This window comes from Heterocephalus glaber, unplaced genomic scaffold, assembly GCF_053883595.1.
Source record: "Heterocephalus glaber isolate CG9 unplaced genomic scaffold, H.glaber_assembly_v1.0 deba00001593, whole genome shotgun sequence".
NCBI lineage: Eukaryota > Metazoa > Chordata > Mammalia > Rodentia > Bathyergidae > Heterocephalus > Heterocephalus glaber.
In genome coordinates, this window is record NW_028258368.1 from 8,583,968 (window position 1) to 8,601,764 (window position 17,797).

A 17,797-nucleotide genomic window follows, 5' to 3' on the forward strand; every position below is an offset into this window, starting at 1 on the left:
GAGGTTCACCTCATGCTTTTTCTTTCTTTCAAGGTGACAGTCCTGGAATGCTTGCTCAATTCCTGGGAATGATAGGTTCCAATATTTGGATCAATTTTATGGTTTTCTGAGGAAAGTTAAACTGTAAACATTAAGGTTTAAAGCAGAACTTTAGAATAAAAGTCTGCATCTTTCCATTTCTGTGACTTCTGAGGAATATACTTGTTTGCAAGTCTGTTTGTCAACTTCCTGGATGGCTGGTCCAAAAGAGGCAGATCCATCTCTGGAGAACCTCTTATCTGGTCAGCCCTTGTGGTTCATTTCCTGTACTTTGACATAGTTTTGACATGAAAAGATTATAGATTTTATCCAATGATTTTATGATGTTGATATTTTTACTTCTCAGAAGCACTTGCCAATCCAGTTACTCTGTCATCTGAGTTTACTGAATTTATTAAGAAACTTCTGTTCATGCCTTGATGTTGCTCATGTTCCACTGTGGCCTTCAAGCTGAAGGCACACGATTTAAAGGGGTCCCTGGAAGATAGGCTGTTTTTCATTTCTTCACCTGTGTACTCAACTGTTGTCCCCGACACTCAGTATCCTTTTTTTCAAAATTCTTTGTCACTGGACAGTACAAACTAGCTCCTTTTCCTAAGCTTTTATGCACATAAACAATGGGAACAAAAGCAAAGAGTTCCTAAATCTGAGGAAAATTGGTGAGGAAAATTGCTGTAACAAAATACCAGAGGCTGGATATTTTATAAAGAAAAGAGGCTTAGTTAGGTAACATTTTTGGAAGTGGAAGGTCCAAGAGTGAGTAGACCTATTGATTCTGCCATTCATGAGGGCCTGAAGGGTGATTGCCTTACAGTGGTAGTATATGTGAGAAGAGATTACATAGTGAGAAAAGAAGCCAGAGAGGGATACATGGCTTTTTCATAACAACCCATACTAGTGGGAATTAACCAGGGTCCCCCAAACACTATATTATTCCCTTTGGAAGGCAGCACCCCCAGTGACCTAATTACTTTGTCTTAAGCCCTACCTTTTACAGGTTCTACTACCTCTCAACATTGCTACACTGGGGACTAAGCTTCCAATTAGTGAAACTCTAGAAGACCTACTCAAACCATGTCCAAATCATAGCAAATACCAAGGAAAGATGTATGATGTTCAAGAAACAAATCTTTAGGCAAAGGACTGCTTAGGCCACTATGAGTTTTTTCATAGTTGATGATTTTTAGTCCTCTGAAACAGGAGAAATCTTGTAATGTTTCTCAATTGTGGAGATTCTCATTTGTTTCTTTGAAATTAAACATATTTTATAATTTTCCTTCAGTTTTTCTACCCATTGTGCCCATATTTAATTTTCTATACATGGTTTTTTAAAAGAAAGAAAAACAGAACCATAACTTCTACTTTGTAGAATGAGTTTTTGGGGAAGGTCTGTGAGACTGGGGATTCAATCCAGCCCTTCACAGTGAGCTACATCCCCAGCACCTTATTTTTTATTTTGAGACAGGACCTCACTGCCCAGACTGGGCTCAAACTTGTGATCCTCCTGCCTCAGCTCCCCAGAGTATAGTAAAAACATAAAGATAAAAAAACTTCCTATGACACTATGATGAAGTTATCAGAAAAGCAAATTGATTATTGTTTATGAGATTCAATATTTAGAATAAAATAAAAATACTGCTGTTTTCATCACATGCAGTGATCCAATGCTGTTCTTTTCAAAAGGATCATGCTTAAGTATACATATATTGAATGAAACCACCAGGATAGTTAAAGGACCTAAAAATAAGCTTCTGGATGGTAAAGAATCCAAAGAGAAAGATAAGACCAAGTAGCAGAACTCTTGTCATTTATCATGTGTTATTTTAAAAGCTATTAGGACCAATAACACCAGTGTCTATTTATCATTAGAAGTAAGGTTTATGAGTTTAGAAATGTTATCTTGCAAAATATTTGCATCTATGTGTATGTCTAGCACTTAACATAAATGCTACAAGAAATGAATGAATGGATGAACAGAAATTGTCACCAGATCTTTACTTGTATAAGAAGCTTTTCACAAATAAAATGAGATGAAAGAAAGATAAACAGTGTAAAAAAAAACAAACGTTTTAATAAAAAAGATGACTTTCAGAAATACCCACAGAACATATATTCATTATCTGAAATGAAAGGAAAATTTTAAAGAAACCTTAATACTTGTCTCATAAATAATTTGTTGTGTTCTTTTCATTCTTGAATTCCTATAGCTTTTGTCAATCTTTTTGCAACATCTTACAAAGAAAGTTCCAAAGAACAGAAAATGTGCATATATCTTAACATAATAACTACTAACATAATAAGTGTAAGGGCTGAATTGTGTCCTCAAAATTCACATGTGGGGGCCCTAATCCTCAATTCCTATGAATGAGGCTGTACATGGAGATAAGGGTCATTAAGTAATTAAGTTAAAGTGAAATTTTTAGGTTCAGCTCCAATTTGACTCAATGTCTTTATGAAAGGAAATATCCATAAACAATGGACACAAGGGGCAAGGACAGGCACAGAGGAAAGACCAGATGAGAACACACTGAAAAGGTAGCCATCTGCAAGCCATGGAGAAAGCTCTCAGAAGAAAGCAAACCTGGTGACAGTTTCATCTTGGACTTCTAGCCTCCAGAACTGTAAGGAAATAAATTTCTGTTGCTTAAACCACCCAGTCTATGGTACTTTGTAACAGGTGTCTTAACAAACTAATGAAATAAGTAATGACAAAACAAAGTTCTGCTCAAATGAATTGTTGACAAAAATATTTTTCAGTAATGTAACATCAACACACATTAATTTTGTTAGAAATCAAAGTTATTTCTAGAAAGATCACTGTACATCCTTATAATTTAAGAAAAAGATGGCTTTAAAGAAGGATAAATGTACACATAGTAGATACTGGAATATGGAACACAAAAAGGCTTTCAATCATATTTATTAAGACACTTGACAGAAAATACATCCAGAAATAAAATTAAAATTTGAATGTGCAATATGTCAATACTCTTCAGATTTTAAGTGTCCTGAAAAAGAAAGGATTTGTTACAGGAACATGGACTTGTAGAACAGTTTTGAACTATCTGCCTATAAATTTAGTTCTTGACCAACTGAGGGTAAAAAATGTCTTTCAAAATGAGAAATATTAAAATTACCAGTAAAAATGATATCGTTGCACGCTTACTCGTCTTCTCTTTCAAGATAACCTTCTACTTTTTCAACAGTTATTTTGTGGGTTGAGTATAATGATGAGCTTCTACAGACTCAGCAATCACATTATATTGGGGAATATAATGTAGAACTATCAGTGTTATTTTGTTTTATAATGAATTAAATAATGTCATAACTTAAAATATTACTTAATTTGATATATACCTTTACATTCGCATGGCAACAAATTCTGAATGGACTTATGTGAATTTATTTTTCAACTCATAAATATAAAAGAATTGGGAAGACAGTATCAGAAAAAGAGACCACAAAAGGAAGAAACAGTGAATGCTTGCATATGAAGTATAAAGTATGAAACATGACAGTGAGGACATATGTAAAATAACAGGTAAGGCACCTAGAATCCAGCATTGACTAGGTCATTACCAGAGGGTATTACTTTGGATATGCTATTTAACTTCTCTAAGACTCAATTTTTTCTCTTGGAAAATAAAGAAGAGTACTTTAAAATAATGTGATTTAATGAGTTAGTGATTTAGAATAAAATGACAATGGATTTTTGCTGTTTTAGAACACTGATTTTCAAAAGGAATCACTGGAACTCATGCAAACAGAACTACTGAAAATAACACTTGGATTAGTGAACAATACTATTTTCATTAAAATTCACTTCAAAAATTACTCTGGTTTTTGCTGAGAATTAATAATGACCCAAATGACTATACTCTCAGAACTGGAAAGCTATAAAGGGCCTTAGGGGTATGATCTTTCCTATATTAACAAATAAATGCCGTATGAAAAATTATCTAATGTACTGATTACAACTTAGGAGGTATCTATTAAATGGAGCTATTCTATTCGCTCGGCAAAGCACTCTTTTAAGTCACTATAATTTTAACTCTATATTTTACTTCCTAGTATTATTTTCATCTCATAGCTTCATGTAATAAGGCAATTTCATAATCATGCTTTCTACATGGAAATTTATAATAAAATGCAACAAGGGTCATGTCACAGACTATGAAATCCAGTGAGAAATCTTTCAGCATGAAATAAAATCATTATGAAATAGCAGTCTTTAAAAAAAGAAAATCATACACTTTCAATTTTACCAAATAATGTTAACATCTAAACACATTTTATTCACATGTATACCATGAAAAATTTGATTAATACCTTGTAACAAAAATACATTAAGAACTGTTTTATAAAACTTTAACTAAAAGCCTTTTACAATTTTACTTTCAAATTTTTATAAGGAGTAAATAAAAACTGATAACCAATCTTACTTTCTAGGTGATTTACAGAAATTGCTGACAGTACAGGAAAAGTGACTGATTTTGAAAATGTTGATCATTAAGATTTTAGTAACAAAAACTTGTAAGGTATAAGTAGGCAAAACAAACTATAGTACTATATTTATACTACATTTATGTAACTTTCTTTGTAGATGATGTAACTGCATTATATGGTATTTTTGCTGCAAAACTAAGGATACTAAAGACACTTCTATATCAGCTGCTCTCAAGTATGAGAAAGTTAGCATTGTCAGAATCATTCACCTGATTTAGCTGTCAATCAGGAAGCAATCTGTGAAGCTAAAATTTGGGTAGACGGGTTAGGGCACTCCACACTTTGCTCTAGTTATCATTTTCAAGTTTGTCTCTGAAGACAATAGATTTTCAGGACCTGTATACCTGGATAATGGGTACCAATGTTAACATCTGGGATATAGTGCTAGGACAGAATTTAGTATGAGTCATCTTTTTTCCAGATTACCAGGTACATAGGCAGGACTATAACCATACCTATGTTTTAAAAAGTTTATTGGTGTCATCTTAGCTATCCAAGCTGAACTGTCAGGCAGAAAAAAAAAAATGCTCATTTTTATGTTTGGGTTAAACTGTTTTAAGTATGAATGGCATTCTGCACCACCAGCAGCAACACTCACAAAGAACAAGTAAAATTTAGGGATATAAGCATTCAATCAGCCATCCATACAATGTGGCTCTTTCACCAGTTTCAACTGTGGCACTCCAAGGTCTAATCTCATGCCTTCCTTTTATGAGGCCACTGCCTAACTATGTAAGAAAAAGCTGTGAGTGTTAGTAGACTGAGATAGAGAGAAGTGATAATTTCAGAAGGTTCAGGAAACTTTTTAGCAAATGAGACTGGATGACAGAAAACATAGTGTGTTCAGAGTGCTCAAGGGTTCTTAATTAGTAATACTTTTGTCAACCCAGCATTACACAGAAAACACTGATCTTGACAGAGATCCTCAGAAGATTTATGAATTTTCTTATAATGTTTCATTGACATTTTACGTTTTTAATAGCAGATTTTATGCTAACTCTTATTACAAGAATAGTCACTATTATAAAGAGATGTGTCATATTTTCAACCATGAAAACTTGACACTCTAAAAACTGGGCGGTCTCCACTTGTAAAAAGAAAGATTTGAGACATTAGCTTTTCCATATTTAAAATAAGCAAATCTTCAGATTAAAACAACACACTAAAAATTTCCAACTAAAAAGAAAATTACATGTAAAATTGGGGATATACAAATGTTCTGGAAGGTTAAAAATAAAAACGCCTAACTGTGGAATAACATAATTTTGAAAAGTAAAGTTATTATGTTTCCCAAAAAATAACTACAGAAACAGGCATGACAAAAAGAAAAATTCATGAATAACATAAAAAGAAATCAAGAATGGTATCAAAGAACTATCCTTCCAATAATGTTGTCACCCCTGACAAATTTATTAGTGAAGTCTTTCAAAAAGTCAAGCTCCAGTATTTCCAGTTACATATTCTATTTAAAACACACAAAAAATAGGAAGCTGTTTGACACATTTAAAACAGCAAATAGGATCTCAGGATTAAAAAAACAAATCAGAGATATTAATTTAACAGATTTCATTATGTACCAAAATCTCTTTAAGTAAAATAAAATTTCTACGTAACTGAATTCTCAAAATTATTTAGTAAAATATGCGTAGGAAAGTCCTTTCTAGCTTTTTATATTATGTGACAATAAAAGATCCTCTAATGTATTCTTAAAATAGAATATATTATAAAGGAAAGTGGTTTAAAAGTATGTGCTAGCACATAAAATGATTTACCTATTACCAACAGACTCACTAAAAAAACCACATAAATACAAAGAGGTAAATAATTGATTCTTTTTAAATAAAAAGCCTTTTTCCCAAGAATAAACCACCTTATTTTAAAAATACCCAGAGGGGCTAACAGCCACCATTAATATGACTAAACAGGGCTCAATTTACAACATGCAGACAACATGGATGCTACTTCTAAGAATTTTTGAAAATGTAACCATATATTGAATTTTATCTTTTGAGAAAAAGTCAAGCTATTCCAGTTGCCCAACAAGTTCCTTTAATTTAATTTAATTTAAGGAATATGTAGCAGAAGTCTTGAGGGGAAACAGCTGTAATAACTGTTTAAAAACTTGACTTAAATAAAAAAATCAAATTTATGTTTTTTCAATAACAGTGGTTTTTCAAGCCTTTAAAAAGCCTCTGGAGAACATTAAATTTTTTGTGACTAAAAAAAAAAGAAAATCTAATCTATGTCCCTAAAGTTTGATTGCACATTTTTTCTTTCAGTTTTAAACTTTGAGAATCTTGAACTAAATAATCCATTTCAAAGAATATCCACAACCACAAGAACAGGAGTAACATTTTTATCTGTGGTGTGGGGGGACACTAGAAAACTCACTTAACCCAAAAGTAGTATAGATTACAGATTAAAAAGTCAAAGTTTGAAAACCATTTATGTGAAATTTGGGGTCTTAAAAATATGAGAGAAATTGAGTAAAGATAGAAAAACATACAAATAAAACTATAAAGAAAAAATTACTTCAAAGCTTGATAAGTATAAAATTTAGCTATGTGTAGCATAAATTGAACCCTGCTTTATTTTAAAATAAAAGCAAAAATAAAAATTAACAGAAGAATTCACACTGCAAGTCAGAGAAAGAACTGTAAACCCAATTTAAATGATTTTAAGTAATTATTGCCCCAGTAAGTTTAGAAGAGACACAGCCCAAGAGATTATTGTTTAGCAAAGGAATAAAAAAATTAATATATACAAAATGCAATGCATTGGATCATTTTCTGGTGTGGGGTTAGCACTGCATATAGCAAGGATTAGAAACAGAAGAGAAATTTCTATTTCCTACCTATATCACTGGCTACCATCTTGGAAAACTTTCTGCTTTTGGTCTTCACTGAAAATAATATTTTGATATAAAATGTCAAAATCTATTCAATGTAAAGCAAACAAATTAAACATAAATAAAGAAAATACTTTAAAATTAAGATACTATACCCTTTTCTATAAAATTATTCATTTTTTGTTCATCATCTGAATTGTGTGGAGATGAAGAACCTACATAATGAAGACAATGAAAGGAACAGACACAATCAGTAACAAACATGGAGCTGTCATATATAAAATACAAATGAAAACTCTGGTAATCTCTAAGGCAAGTTCCTATGTTACTGACCACACAGGGAGGATACTAATGTGGCTGATAGCAATTCTGATAACATTACTGCACAGCAATCAGTAGTATAGTATTTTTCATGATAGACTCTAGTATATATATAAACTCTAATTTTTCCTTAAATAACAATTTGGCAAAAATCTTCATATAAAAGCTACAGAATATATAAAAAATAACATTTTAAAGCCACATCTCATTCATTAAATTTTTCACAATCTCCCCAGCTTCAAATCACTTGCCCTCCTGTGAATTCCTGTAACAATGTATCTATGTACTTCTTGTGTTAATCATTTATTATCTTGTATTTTAAATTTACATGCTTGTAGGTGTCTATAGAAAACATTGGTTGAATGAATGTAATACAATCAAAAGTACACCAAAAGTTTTCCTTTGTGTACTTAAAAACAATCCTAGTAAAATTCTGAATCTTAATGACTTAAAAATCAAAACTTGACACCCCATACATTCCTTCATCCAAATACCTCACTTTCTTGCTTTTGCCAAGTGGCAAATATTCTTGGTGTTCTCTGACCAAGTAAAACCTGTCAACACTGGCAAAATCTAATTAATTTTATAGTGGTTTTAAAAGATTACAGTAAAAATTCGTGTTAATTTTTTCTAATTAGAATTAGTAGATTCTTATATAACCCTTATTTAAAAATACCACATGCTGGGGCATAGTCTTGCATACCTATAATCATAGCTGCTGGGGGCAGGATCCAAGGCTAAGGCAGAAAGATTACAAATTCAAGCCCAGACTGGGCAACTTCATAAGATCTTGTCTCAAAATTAAAAAGGGCTGGGACCATAATCAGTGATAGAGTACCCCCCCCCCAAAAAATCATCAAATAAGTAACATTAAGCTCAGTAACATTTTCAGAAACAGAAATACGTATAGTTGTTTTAGCATTTACATGTAATTCAGATTTAAAGAATATAATTGTTATGGTATGCTGCAAGTATTTTAAGATATTTCTGTCATCTGATACCAGACAGACACACAAATGTATATGATACCAGACAGACACACAAATGTATAAAAAGGTATTATTAATACTAGTTTTGATATATCTTAAAGCAGTATTGGCATGATAATATATATGATAACATTATAACATTATAAAAATGTTTTAAAAATAAGAACAGGTAACTATGCTAAAAATAAAACAAGCACATTTACTTTCCTGTTAACTGAAAATGCCTACAACTGACTGTCATAACTTCTGTAACAACTGCTTATGAAAAGCTTCCAGAGTGGATTTTAGCATATTCTAGTTGAATAAATTTACTAAATCACTATAATTAAACACAAGTGGTATCTATCCTTACTACTTTTCCTAGGACACACAGCAAATTGTCAAGGCACCATTTACATCATAGTATGTGTAGCCTTACAACTGAAAATAACCTAACAGATTTTTATCATTTTAACATCATATATATATATATATATATATACCATTATTATTAACATACTCAGTGAAACAATCTGAGTTCTTTGAAATTAAGACCAAACAGAGACCAGTTTGGTGGGTAGAATTAATTTCTTTTTCAGAGGGACTATTGATTATTCAAAACTAAATGGAAAAGGAAAACTACACTTATTATTCGTATTTCTTCATGATGTTTTCTGAAGACTGCTTTGATACTGATTAAACATGTGAAATCACAAATCTTGATTATGGGGTTTTAAAAGTTTATCCATTTATGGGACCAGGGATTTGGCTGTGGTTCTGCCGCCTGCCTCGCAAGTCCAAGGTCCTGAGTTCGATCCCCAGTACAACAAAAAAGTTTATCCATTTATGAATTAATTTTTCAGTAAGTATATTGATTTTAACAAAAGGCATATAACTACACTGTAAGTGTATATAACACAGGTCCTCCTCTTAATATTTATGAAGGACTGATTTGACTTCCAACCCACTTTTATACAGTTCTTCTTTTCCCATACAAACCAACTATATTGGTTTTAATAATTTAAAATGTATCCCTTAGATATTTTATTCATTTCTGGAAATATTTAAAGCTAGCAATTTAATTACTAATTTTTAAATTTTTAGTAACACGAGCCCTTTGTTTTGCTTAACCTTTTGATTAACCTTAAGTTCATTCCATCTATTCTTTGGTTTTTTTCCATTAAGTTTATTGCTACATTTTAGGTATACCATATCCATCTAATTCTTTTCTAGCCAACTCAAATTAGAAGAATTTGCATGTGTTGGTAAAAGCAATGAGTGAAAATAAATTATTACTTATTTTCACAATTAGGATGCTCATGGGATGAAGGCAAATAAAAAAGTTATATATGTGCCAAATAAGGTAAGCTAAGTAGCCCACAATAGCAAAAATTACTATTAACTATTTTTAAGCAAGCAAACAGAGAGACAAACGTTAAGTTGTAAGAGTATAGTATTAAAAGGGTTTGCTAGAATCTCATTCTAGTTTCTACTGTAATGCTTTTAGTATTAATGCATGAGACATCTGAAACATCTTTTGGATAAAATTATTACCTATAAAATTTGACTTCAAGAAACAAAGTAGTCCTTCTTGATAGGTAGAAATGGAAATAACTCAAAGAACTCTTAAATCTTTTAGATCATAACTAAAGACTGAATAAGGGTCCTATAGGTAAAGGAATCATAATTTGTCAGGGATTTTTTGATGACACAATTTTTTCTGTGTATCATACTCACTGAGATAAACAATAAAATAGTGTCATATGAATTTCTAGCACATTAAAAAATCATACTTATGTCTTTTCACATGACCAAAAGCAAAATATACTTTAAAATGTTGACTCATGTTTGAATTTCTCTGGCTTGAAGAGGAATGAATTTGGAGAACTTTTTACCTGTATGTACTTTTGGTATTTATATGCCTCTATTTAAACATCCACATATATTCATCTATAGTTACCCCTTCTTTTGTTAGCCTAAATTGCTAGATGTACCCACCTTTTGGAAGTCTGTAATTCTATAATTATCTCTTCTTTAGTTATTGTGAATTGCTAAATATACCTACTTCTTGAGAGTCTGGTGTGGGATAAAAGTGAGTTTTATTTTGGCTGAATCTTATTAAAATAATTTTGATGGTTATTTAATATTACATGTCCAAATTCTCCAGTTTGACTTATATCCTTAACATAGTGACTGACAACTCCATTCATGTGGACTCTGGGAGGGTGAGAAGATCAGAAATGTACTGCATGTAGTTGGAGGAAGATCATTAATAATGAAAAGATATTATTTCTAAATTTAGAAATAATTCTAGTCCTATGAGGTAGAAAACAATTATTTATTTCATAGCATTTATCCAAACTTTATTATAGCAAGATTAAGACTTACTACTACAGATCTGATGTGATTCCTTTGTCTTTATATGTTTTATTCATTTAGTAAAATAGATGTTTATGTGAAATTTAAAGAATAAGAAAATGTGTGGATAATTTTAACTTTAAAAAAAGAAACGATCAGCTTGCAACTGTAAAAGGAAATACCACAAAAACTTTTATGGTCTAAGATCTAATAAAATGCTAAACTGAAACCTGAGGGTGTAAAGAAAAATACCCTTCTCAGTATTTCCTACTCCTATGATTATTTCTGGTATAGAAAAGCTAGCTATGGAAGCATAAAACCTATCTAAAAACTTTTACTTATGTTAAGATTAACTTTTCAAGTTGAAAGCTTATGAAAATTCTTAGCCGGAACAATTTTAGAAATACAGCAGATAAAACTACGAAGCCAACTTTATTAAATATTAGCAAAGTTTCAATCCACTAAAATAAAATGAATTCAAAATCTTTTTAACCTTAAGGGTCTCAAAATCAACCGAAATATGCTCCTCTGAAATATTAATATACACATAGGTCATATACAAACTCATTTACAGATAAGAAAGAACTGCTTAATAAAGCTACAAAGATATCAACAAAAGATCAAAAGCAAAACTCTAGCCTACATTTATTCTAATATTCTATGGACATCACTAGATTATAGGTACAAAAAAATCTTTTATAACTTTAATGAGTAGAGCTGAGAATATAACTCAGTGGTAGAATGGCTGCCTAGCATACCAGAGGCCCTGGATTCTATCTAGTGCCAGAAAGGGGAAAAAAAAAAATCTCTCATAACATTTAAATAGATAAATAGTGACTACAGAACACCAGATTACAACATCAACTTTTCTTTGATTCTACCAGACAATGCAAGAAGTGTAAATATTACAAAGTAAACAATTATATGACTTTGATCAGATAAAAGCTATGCACTTTTATCTGGCACAAGCTGCATTACTTTTCACTTAATCAAAATACAAAGAATACAGTTCTGATTTTAATAATAAATATGTGACAACAGCTTTTTGTTGATATATTTCAACTGTTTATCTGTAAAAAGATTGATATCCCACTGTGGTTTATATATGCTCATAAGTAGAAACGAAATTTTAAAAAATTACCAGAAGTTGGAGATTTGCAGCGATCCTCTGGGACTATACTCCCTTCACTAATATCACACAGACCTGCTAAAAAAACAAAACCAATAAACAAGTCACACCACAAATTTATAGAAGTGCAGATTGCTTTCTACCTAGTTTATATTTCACTGCTGTCCATTTAAAAGAAGCCAGTAGATTAATAAAGAACTGAAATCTATATTATGCTCATTAGGTGTACAATAGGAACATTTTAATATTAAAATATCTCATACTAATGTGGCAGTTATCAGTTAAACAAATAAGAACACAAGTTAGAAACAAAATTTCCAAATAAGATAATTTGTCTTCTTAAAAGACATTAGACATAATGTAGAACTTTGTTGGAAGTCAGAAATGTGAGGTATATGACATTTTTTTCAATTTCTAAAGGGAGAATAGGTTTGGTAATATTTGTACCATAAGGACCTTTGACTCAAACTTCAAACATTTTCCTTAAATATTTCTGAATGATAATTAAGAAAACATTTATTATCTCCAATTTTGCAATATTTAAAATATTCCACATTATTACATGTTTTAAAACTGTAGCACCATAGTTTTAAAAGACCTCTAATAAAATATTTTCTTTTCTTTTCAAATATACATGCATATATACATAAATACACATATAAAACTGATCTATTTTATAGCATGGCCTAAATTCTTAGCAAAAATCATAGGAAGGTTTTTATTCCATGGACAAGAACTTAAAAGCTATGGTGAAAAAAAGTATAAATATTCATTTGTCTAGTTACTGACATGAACAAATTCCTTGAGAACTGTTTAAAGATTACTAATAAAAACTCATCAGGAGGGCCGGGGATTTAGCTCAGTGGTTTCACCGCCTGCTGCGCAAGCGCAAGGACCTGAATTCCATCACCGGTACTAAAAACAAAACAAAACAAAAAACACATCAGGAGTTTGGACTAGCTAGTCAACAGACAAGGGGTTGCCTGTCTAAGTCTCAGGAGAAATCAGGTGTCATACTGATGTACTTGTGTGTATGGCCAGTACTTGCTCTCCCAATACTTTAGACATAATGCCCCAATCTCTAATGTCTCTATGAAAGCTTTTATAGCAATATTTTACAGAGTACTCTAGATTTATAATAAGTGGTAATTTCTAGTTTGAATTATATATTATTTGTTTTCATTTCTAGAAAGTTCTTGAATGAGACTCTGTAATGTTTCTTTTAAATTTCACCAAATTAATGGTTCTGAATTTTAAAAAACTGAAATGTGTTATGTACATGTACCAATTCCCTACAATAAATGTAATCATTTTGTACTGCAAACATATACTAATAAAAGTTTAAAAGAACCCCGTGGCTTCTATAGCTCAAAGATAATTGGTTTAATCTCTGATAAAATATCTGTTTACATAAATGAACATTTTCCTGATAGAACACTAAAGTTGAAGATTTCTAATTAGTAGTGATAATATATTCTAACGTGATAATGTTCCAAGTACTGAATATTAAAAACCAACAGATATTGAAATTTTAACCCAAGGGAATTTTTGTCACCAACATACTAAATGTACTATAAATACTATAAAACAAAAAATGTACCATATGGTATAATTGCATAATTATTAATTACTAGCCTAAGACAAAACATGTGGGAAGCTGAATTAAAGAATGTAGATTGAGATGATTTGATTTAAATATTAAATGTATTACAATAACCTTAAAGTGACCTAAAACCCCTTCAAAGTCTCATTTAAGGTAAGATTGAAAGTCCAACCCTACATGTTAAGTTCATATGATAACCCTATGCTATACGATATCTCTAACTTCTAATTCTGATTTTATTTTTTCCCTTCTCCACTTCTGCTTTCCCAGTATCCTCACTTTCTCTACTCTAGCCACACTAGGTCTTCATTGTTTTCTGAACTCAACAGGTATACTACTTCAAAGTAATTTGTACTTAAGTGAGCTTTCTTGTTCTCTTGCTTTCTCCAGGCATCCTCACAGAAAAGAGCTCTCTTAATTCCTTTAAATCTTTACTCTAACATCACCTGAATACTCTACTTTAACATCCCAATAATGACATTTTAACCCCCCTGCCTTTAACTATTTTCCCATGGCACTATTATGTAACTTAATGAACTCATCATTTTAGTTGCCTGTTTTCCAGTAGGATGTGAGTTCCATGAGGACAGAAGGTTTCATAGTTTGTCTGTTTTATTTCCTATGACACATACCACATGGTGGGTGCTCAATAAACGTTTGTTGAATGAGGGATTGTATGTGAAATAATTTCATAGCATATAATCTAATCCACTCTGTTACTGTCAGAATCTTTTCAACAAATATCCCTAGCGGTGTAGTTATCCATGTTTTGAGCAAATGTAACTACCCCTATTAGGTAGCTGGTCACATCTAACATACTGAATGCTTAGTAGGTATCAGGCACTTTTCTAAGTTCTTAACTCATTTAAAGCTCACAGTGGCAAATAAGGAATTCAGTATTATCCTCATTTTATGGAAAAAGAAACTGAAGCACTGAGCAGTATGTTAATTTATAATGATACAAACTTTAGGAGATAATTCATTTCATGGTCACTAACAGATATTTATATGGTGAAAGGTACTTCACATATTATGTAAATATTTATTTAAAGAAATAACCTGCTTTAGCTGGCCATGGTGGTGTAGGCCTGCACTCAAGACACTGAGGCAGGAGGATTGCTGTGAGTTCAAGGTCCACCTGGGCTACATGGTGAGTTTGAGGCTGGCCTGAACTACACAGCAAGAGCCTGTCTCAAAAAACAAACAAAAAAACCCAAAGAAATAACCTATTTTAAAAATAAGGAGGAATTACAAAATAAACATAGAAACACAATTTTAAATAGTCTATACTTCTCACATTAGTGTATTCAGCAGTTTTGTCATGTTATTGAGATACATTATGCTGTAGTCAATAGTAATAAAGCAACCACTTATGGCCAACAATGCTCCAGTTACAAGATCAGGTTTGTTACATACGCCATCTCACTTAAAGGAGACAATTTTGACAAGCACACCTTCTCTTTCAAATATTCACATAGAAAGTTTAGTTTACTATTTAAAAGCTCAACAAATACAATCATGTGTTATTCAACATAATGAATCCATTAACCAATGCATACTACATCAGTTACAAATGAGCCAGTAGGTACCATGGTTTCTAGATACTCAGGGGTCAACAGGAATTTAACCTTAAACTAATTCAGACAGGAAATAATTTATTCAATCTAAAATTTCTGTTGCAACTACTCAGGTTTAATGTTGTAGCACAAACACAGCCAGAAATAACACATAAGCAAATGAGCCCCAATAAAACTGTATTTACAAACTTAGCCTGTAGGCCAGATTTGGCCAACAGACAGTATTTTGCTAACTTATGGTTTAATCTTGAAATTGTCAAACTAAACTAGGTATTTAGATCACTTCTACAGGTGTGGTTCAAAAATTATCATGGAATTCTTTATCAAATACCTAATTAACTTCAGAAACTACATCAACAGGCTGCCATAAGCCAGTAATACATTACTAGATTAAAAAAGTAAAATTAATTTTGTGGCAATTTTAGTATAACTTATTACCTCCACTTTTATATGCACACAACACATCAGTTACACAGCCACTCATTTTAGAACTGTAATTGTGACTAATCTGTAGTTTCAATGAACTGATTTTTAATATATTTGACCTTCACCAATTTGGGATACTTTTAAAATTCATTAATTTCCTTGATAACCACGTATTATGTTTGGTCTGCTTTGTTTACATAAAGTAGCTTGGGGTTTAATTTCTCTTAAATTAGTTTTTATACTTTCTAGTAAAAAAATAGCATTCTTTATAAAGGAAGGCTGAAAAAGTTCTATCTTCAGTTTTTCAATTATTATTTAACATCACCTCTAAATTGGGTCCTAATTCCTGCACCGTATTTTCATGATAACCAAGCATTCATTGTTTTATATCCCATTATTTTGGAAACCACCCTTATAATTTGACACACCAGTTTTTGACTGATGTAGTATTTTGTACATTCTTATTGCATCCTTTATTTCACAGATACATACACATGTCCCCTTTGCCTTATGTTTTCATTTTATATGGTTGCAGTTACTCATGGTGAACCTTGGTCTCAAAATACAACATGGAATAGTCTAGAAACAATTCATAAATTTTAAATTAGGTGCCATTCTGAGTAATATGATGAGACCTTGCACAGTCCTGCACAGAAGTCATTATGCTCTCATGCTCTATATGCTACCTAATCTTTAGTCACTTCCCTGTTTTTCGTATCAGATCTATTATCCTAGTACCATGATGCCATCTCAGTGCTTGTGATCAAGTAACTCACAAGAGTAGAGGCGTTGTTAATTCAGATTTGCCAGAGAGAAGCCAACAAAATGCCTGTAAATTTTATCTCCTACTGTCATAAAAGGACAAGTACAGTGTATTAAAATATTTTGAAAGACCACATATACTTAGCCATTACTACAGTATACAGTTATGATTGTTCATTTTATTACTGTTGATAATCTCTTACTGTGCCAAATTTGTACATTAAACTTTATTACAGGTGTACATATATAGGAAAAAACATAGTACAGGTATCCATCTGTAGTCTTGAAATGTATCTCCTGCAGATCAGGGTGACTATGGTAGTATTTCTTTTTTTTATAACACACACACACACACACACACACACACACACAGAAATTTTTAACCAGTACTCCTGAGCTCCATAGCTATTTCTCCTTTTCTGTCTTATTGAAGACTCCAAAATAATTGTAACTGTAGTAAAACTAAAAACCAAAAATCAAAACAAAAATGAAAATGCTTCACTTTTGGAGCCTTATATATATGTTTAAAAAAAACCCTCACACCAGAAAAACTATTCGGTATTTACACATTTGTGTCCTATTTATTTCACTTAAGAGTATTGCCTCAATGTGCATCCACTTAGCTATAATGTCTCTAATTTCTCATTTTTTATGGCTGAGTAGTACTCCATTTTATAAAAAAAACACATTTTCTTTATCTAGTCTCCAGTTGATGGGCATTTGGGCTATTTCCAAGTTTTAGCTATTACAAACTGTGCTGCTATGAACATGGGTGCACATATATCACTGTGGTATGATTCTTTTAATTCTTTAGGGAAGATCCCCAGCAGTGGAATAGTGGGGTCAAATGGGACTTCCAGTCCTAGTTCTTTGAGGTATCTCCATACTGATTTCCACAGTGCTTGCACCAGTCTACACTCCCACCAGCAGTGGAGCAGGGTTCCTCTTTCACCACAGCCCTGCCAGCATTTGTTATGGGTTGATTTCATGACAGCAGCCATTCTTTCTGGAGTGAAGTGGAATTTCAGCATTGTTTCCATTTGCATCTCTCAAATGACCAGTGATGTTGAACATTTTTTCATGTATTTATTTGCTATTTCTACTTCTTTGTGTGAGAAATGTCTGTTCATTTCAGATGCCCATTTTTGGATTGGGTCTTTAAATTTGGGAGGTATGAGAAACTGAAAGTGTAAATAAGGACTAAACATATAATAGGTAATGTGAAATAGGAAGAAAAGGGGCAAAGGGGAAGGAAGTGGG

The 17,797-nt window shown here is 31.8% G+C and overlaps 1 protein-coding gene across 3 annotated transcripts in view; it reads right to left on the minus strand.

The window, feature by feature from the left end:
• Stxbp5 (syntaxin binding protein 5) overlaps positions 1-17,797 on the minus strand; it is a 180,299-nt gene that overhangs the window by 44,488 nt on the left and 118,014 nt on the right. The window contains exons 19-21 of one of the 3 annotated variants that reach the window (XM_004856906.4): positions 12,182-12,247; positions 7,549-7,608; positions 7,400-7,447 (exon numbers count right to left, since the gene is read on the minus strand). In XM_004856906.4, coding sequence (XP_004856963.1) covers positions 7,400-7,447; positions 7,549-7,608; positions 12,182-12,247 — 174 coding nt within the window. The remainder of the gene's footprint in view (positions 1-7,399; positions 7,448-7,548; positions 7,609-12,181; positions 12,248-17,797) is intronic. The other 2 variants (XM_021238005.2, XM_004856907.4) reach the window with 2 other exon arrangements.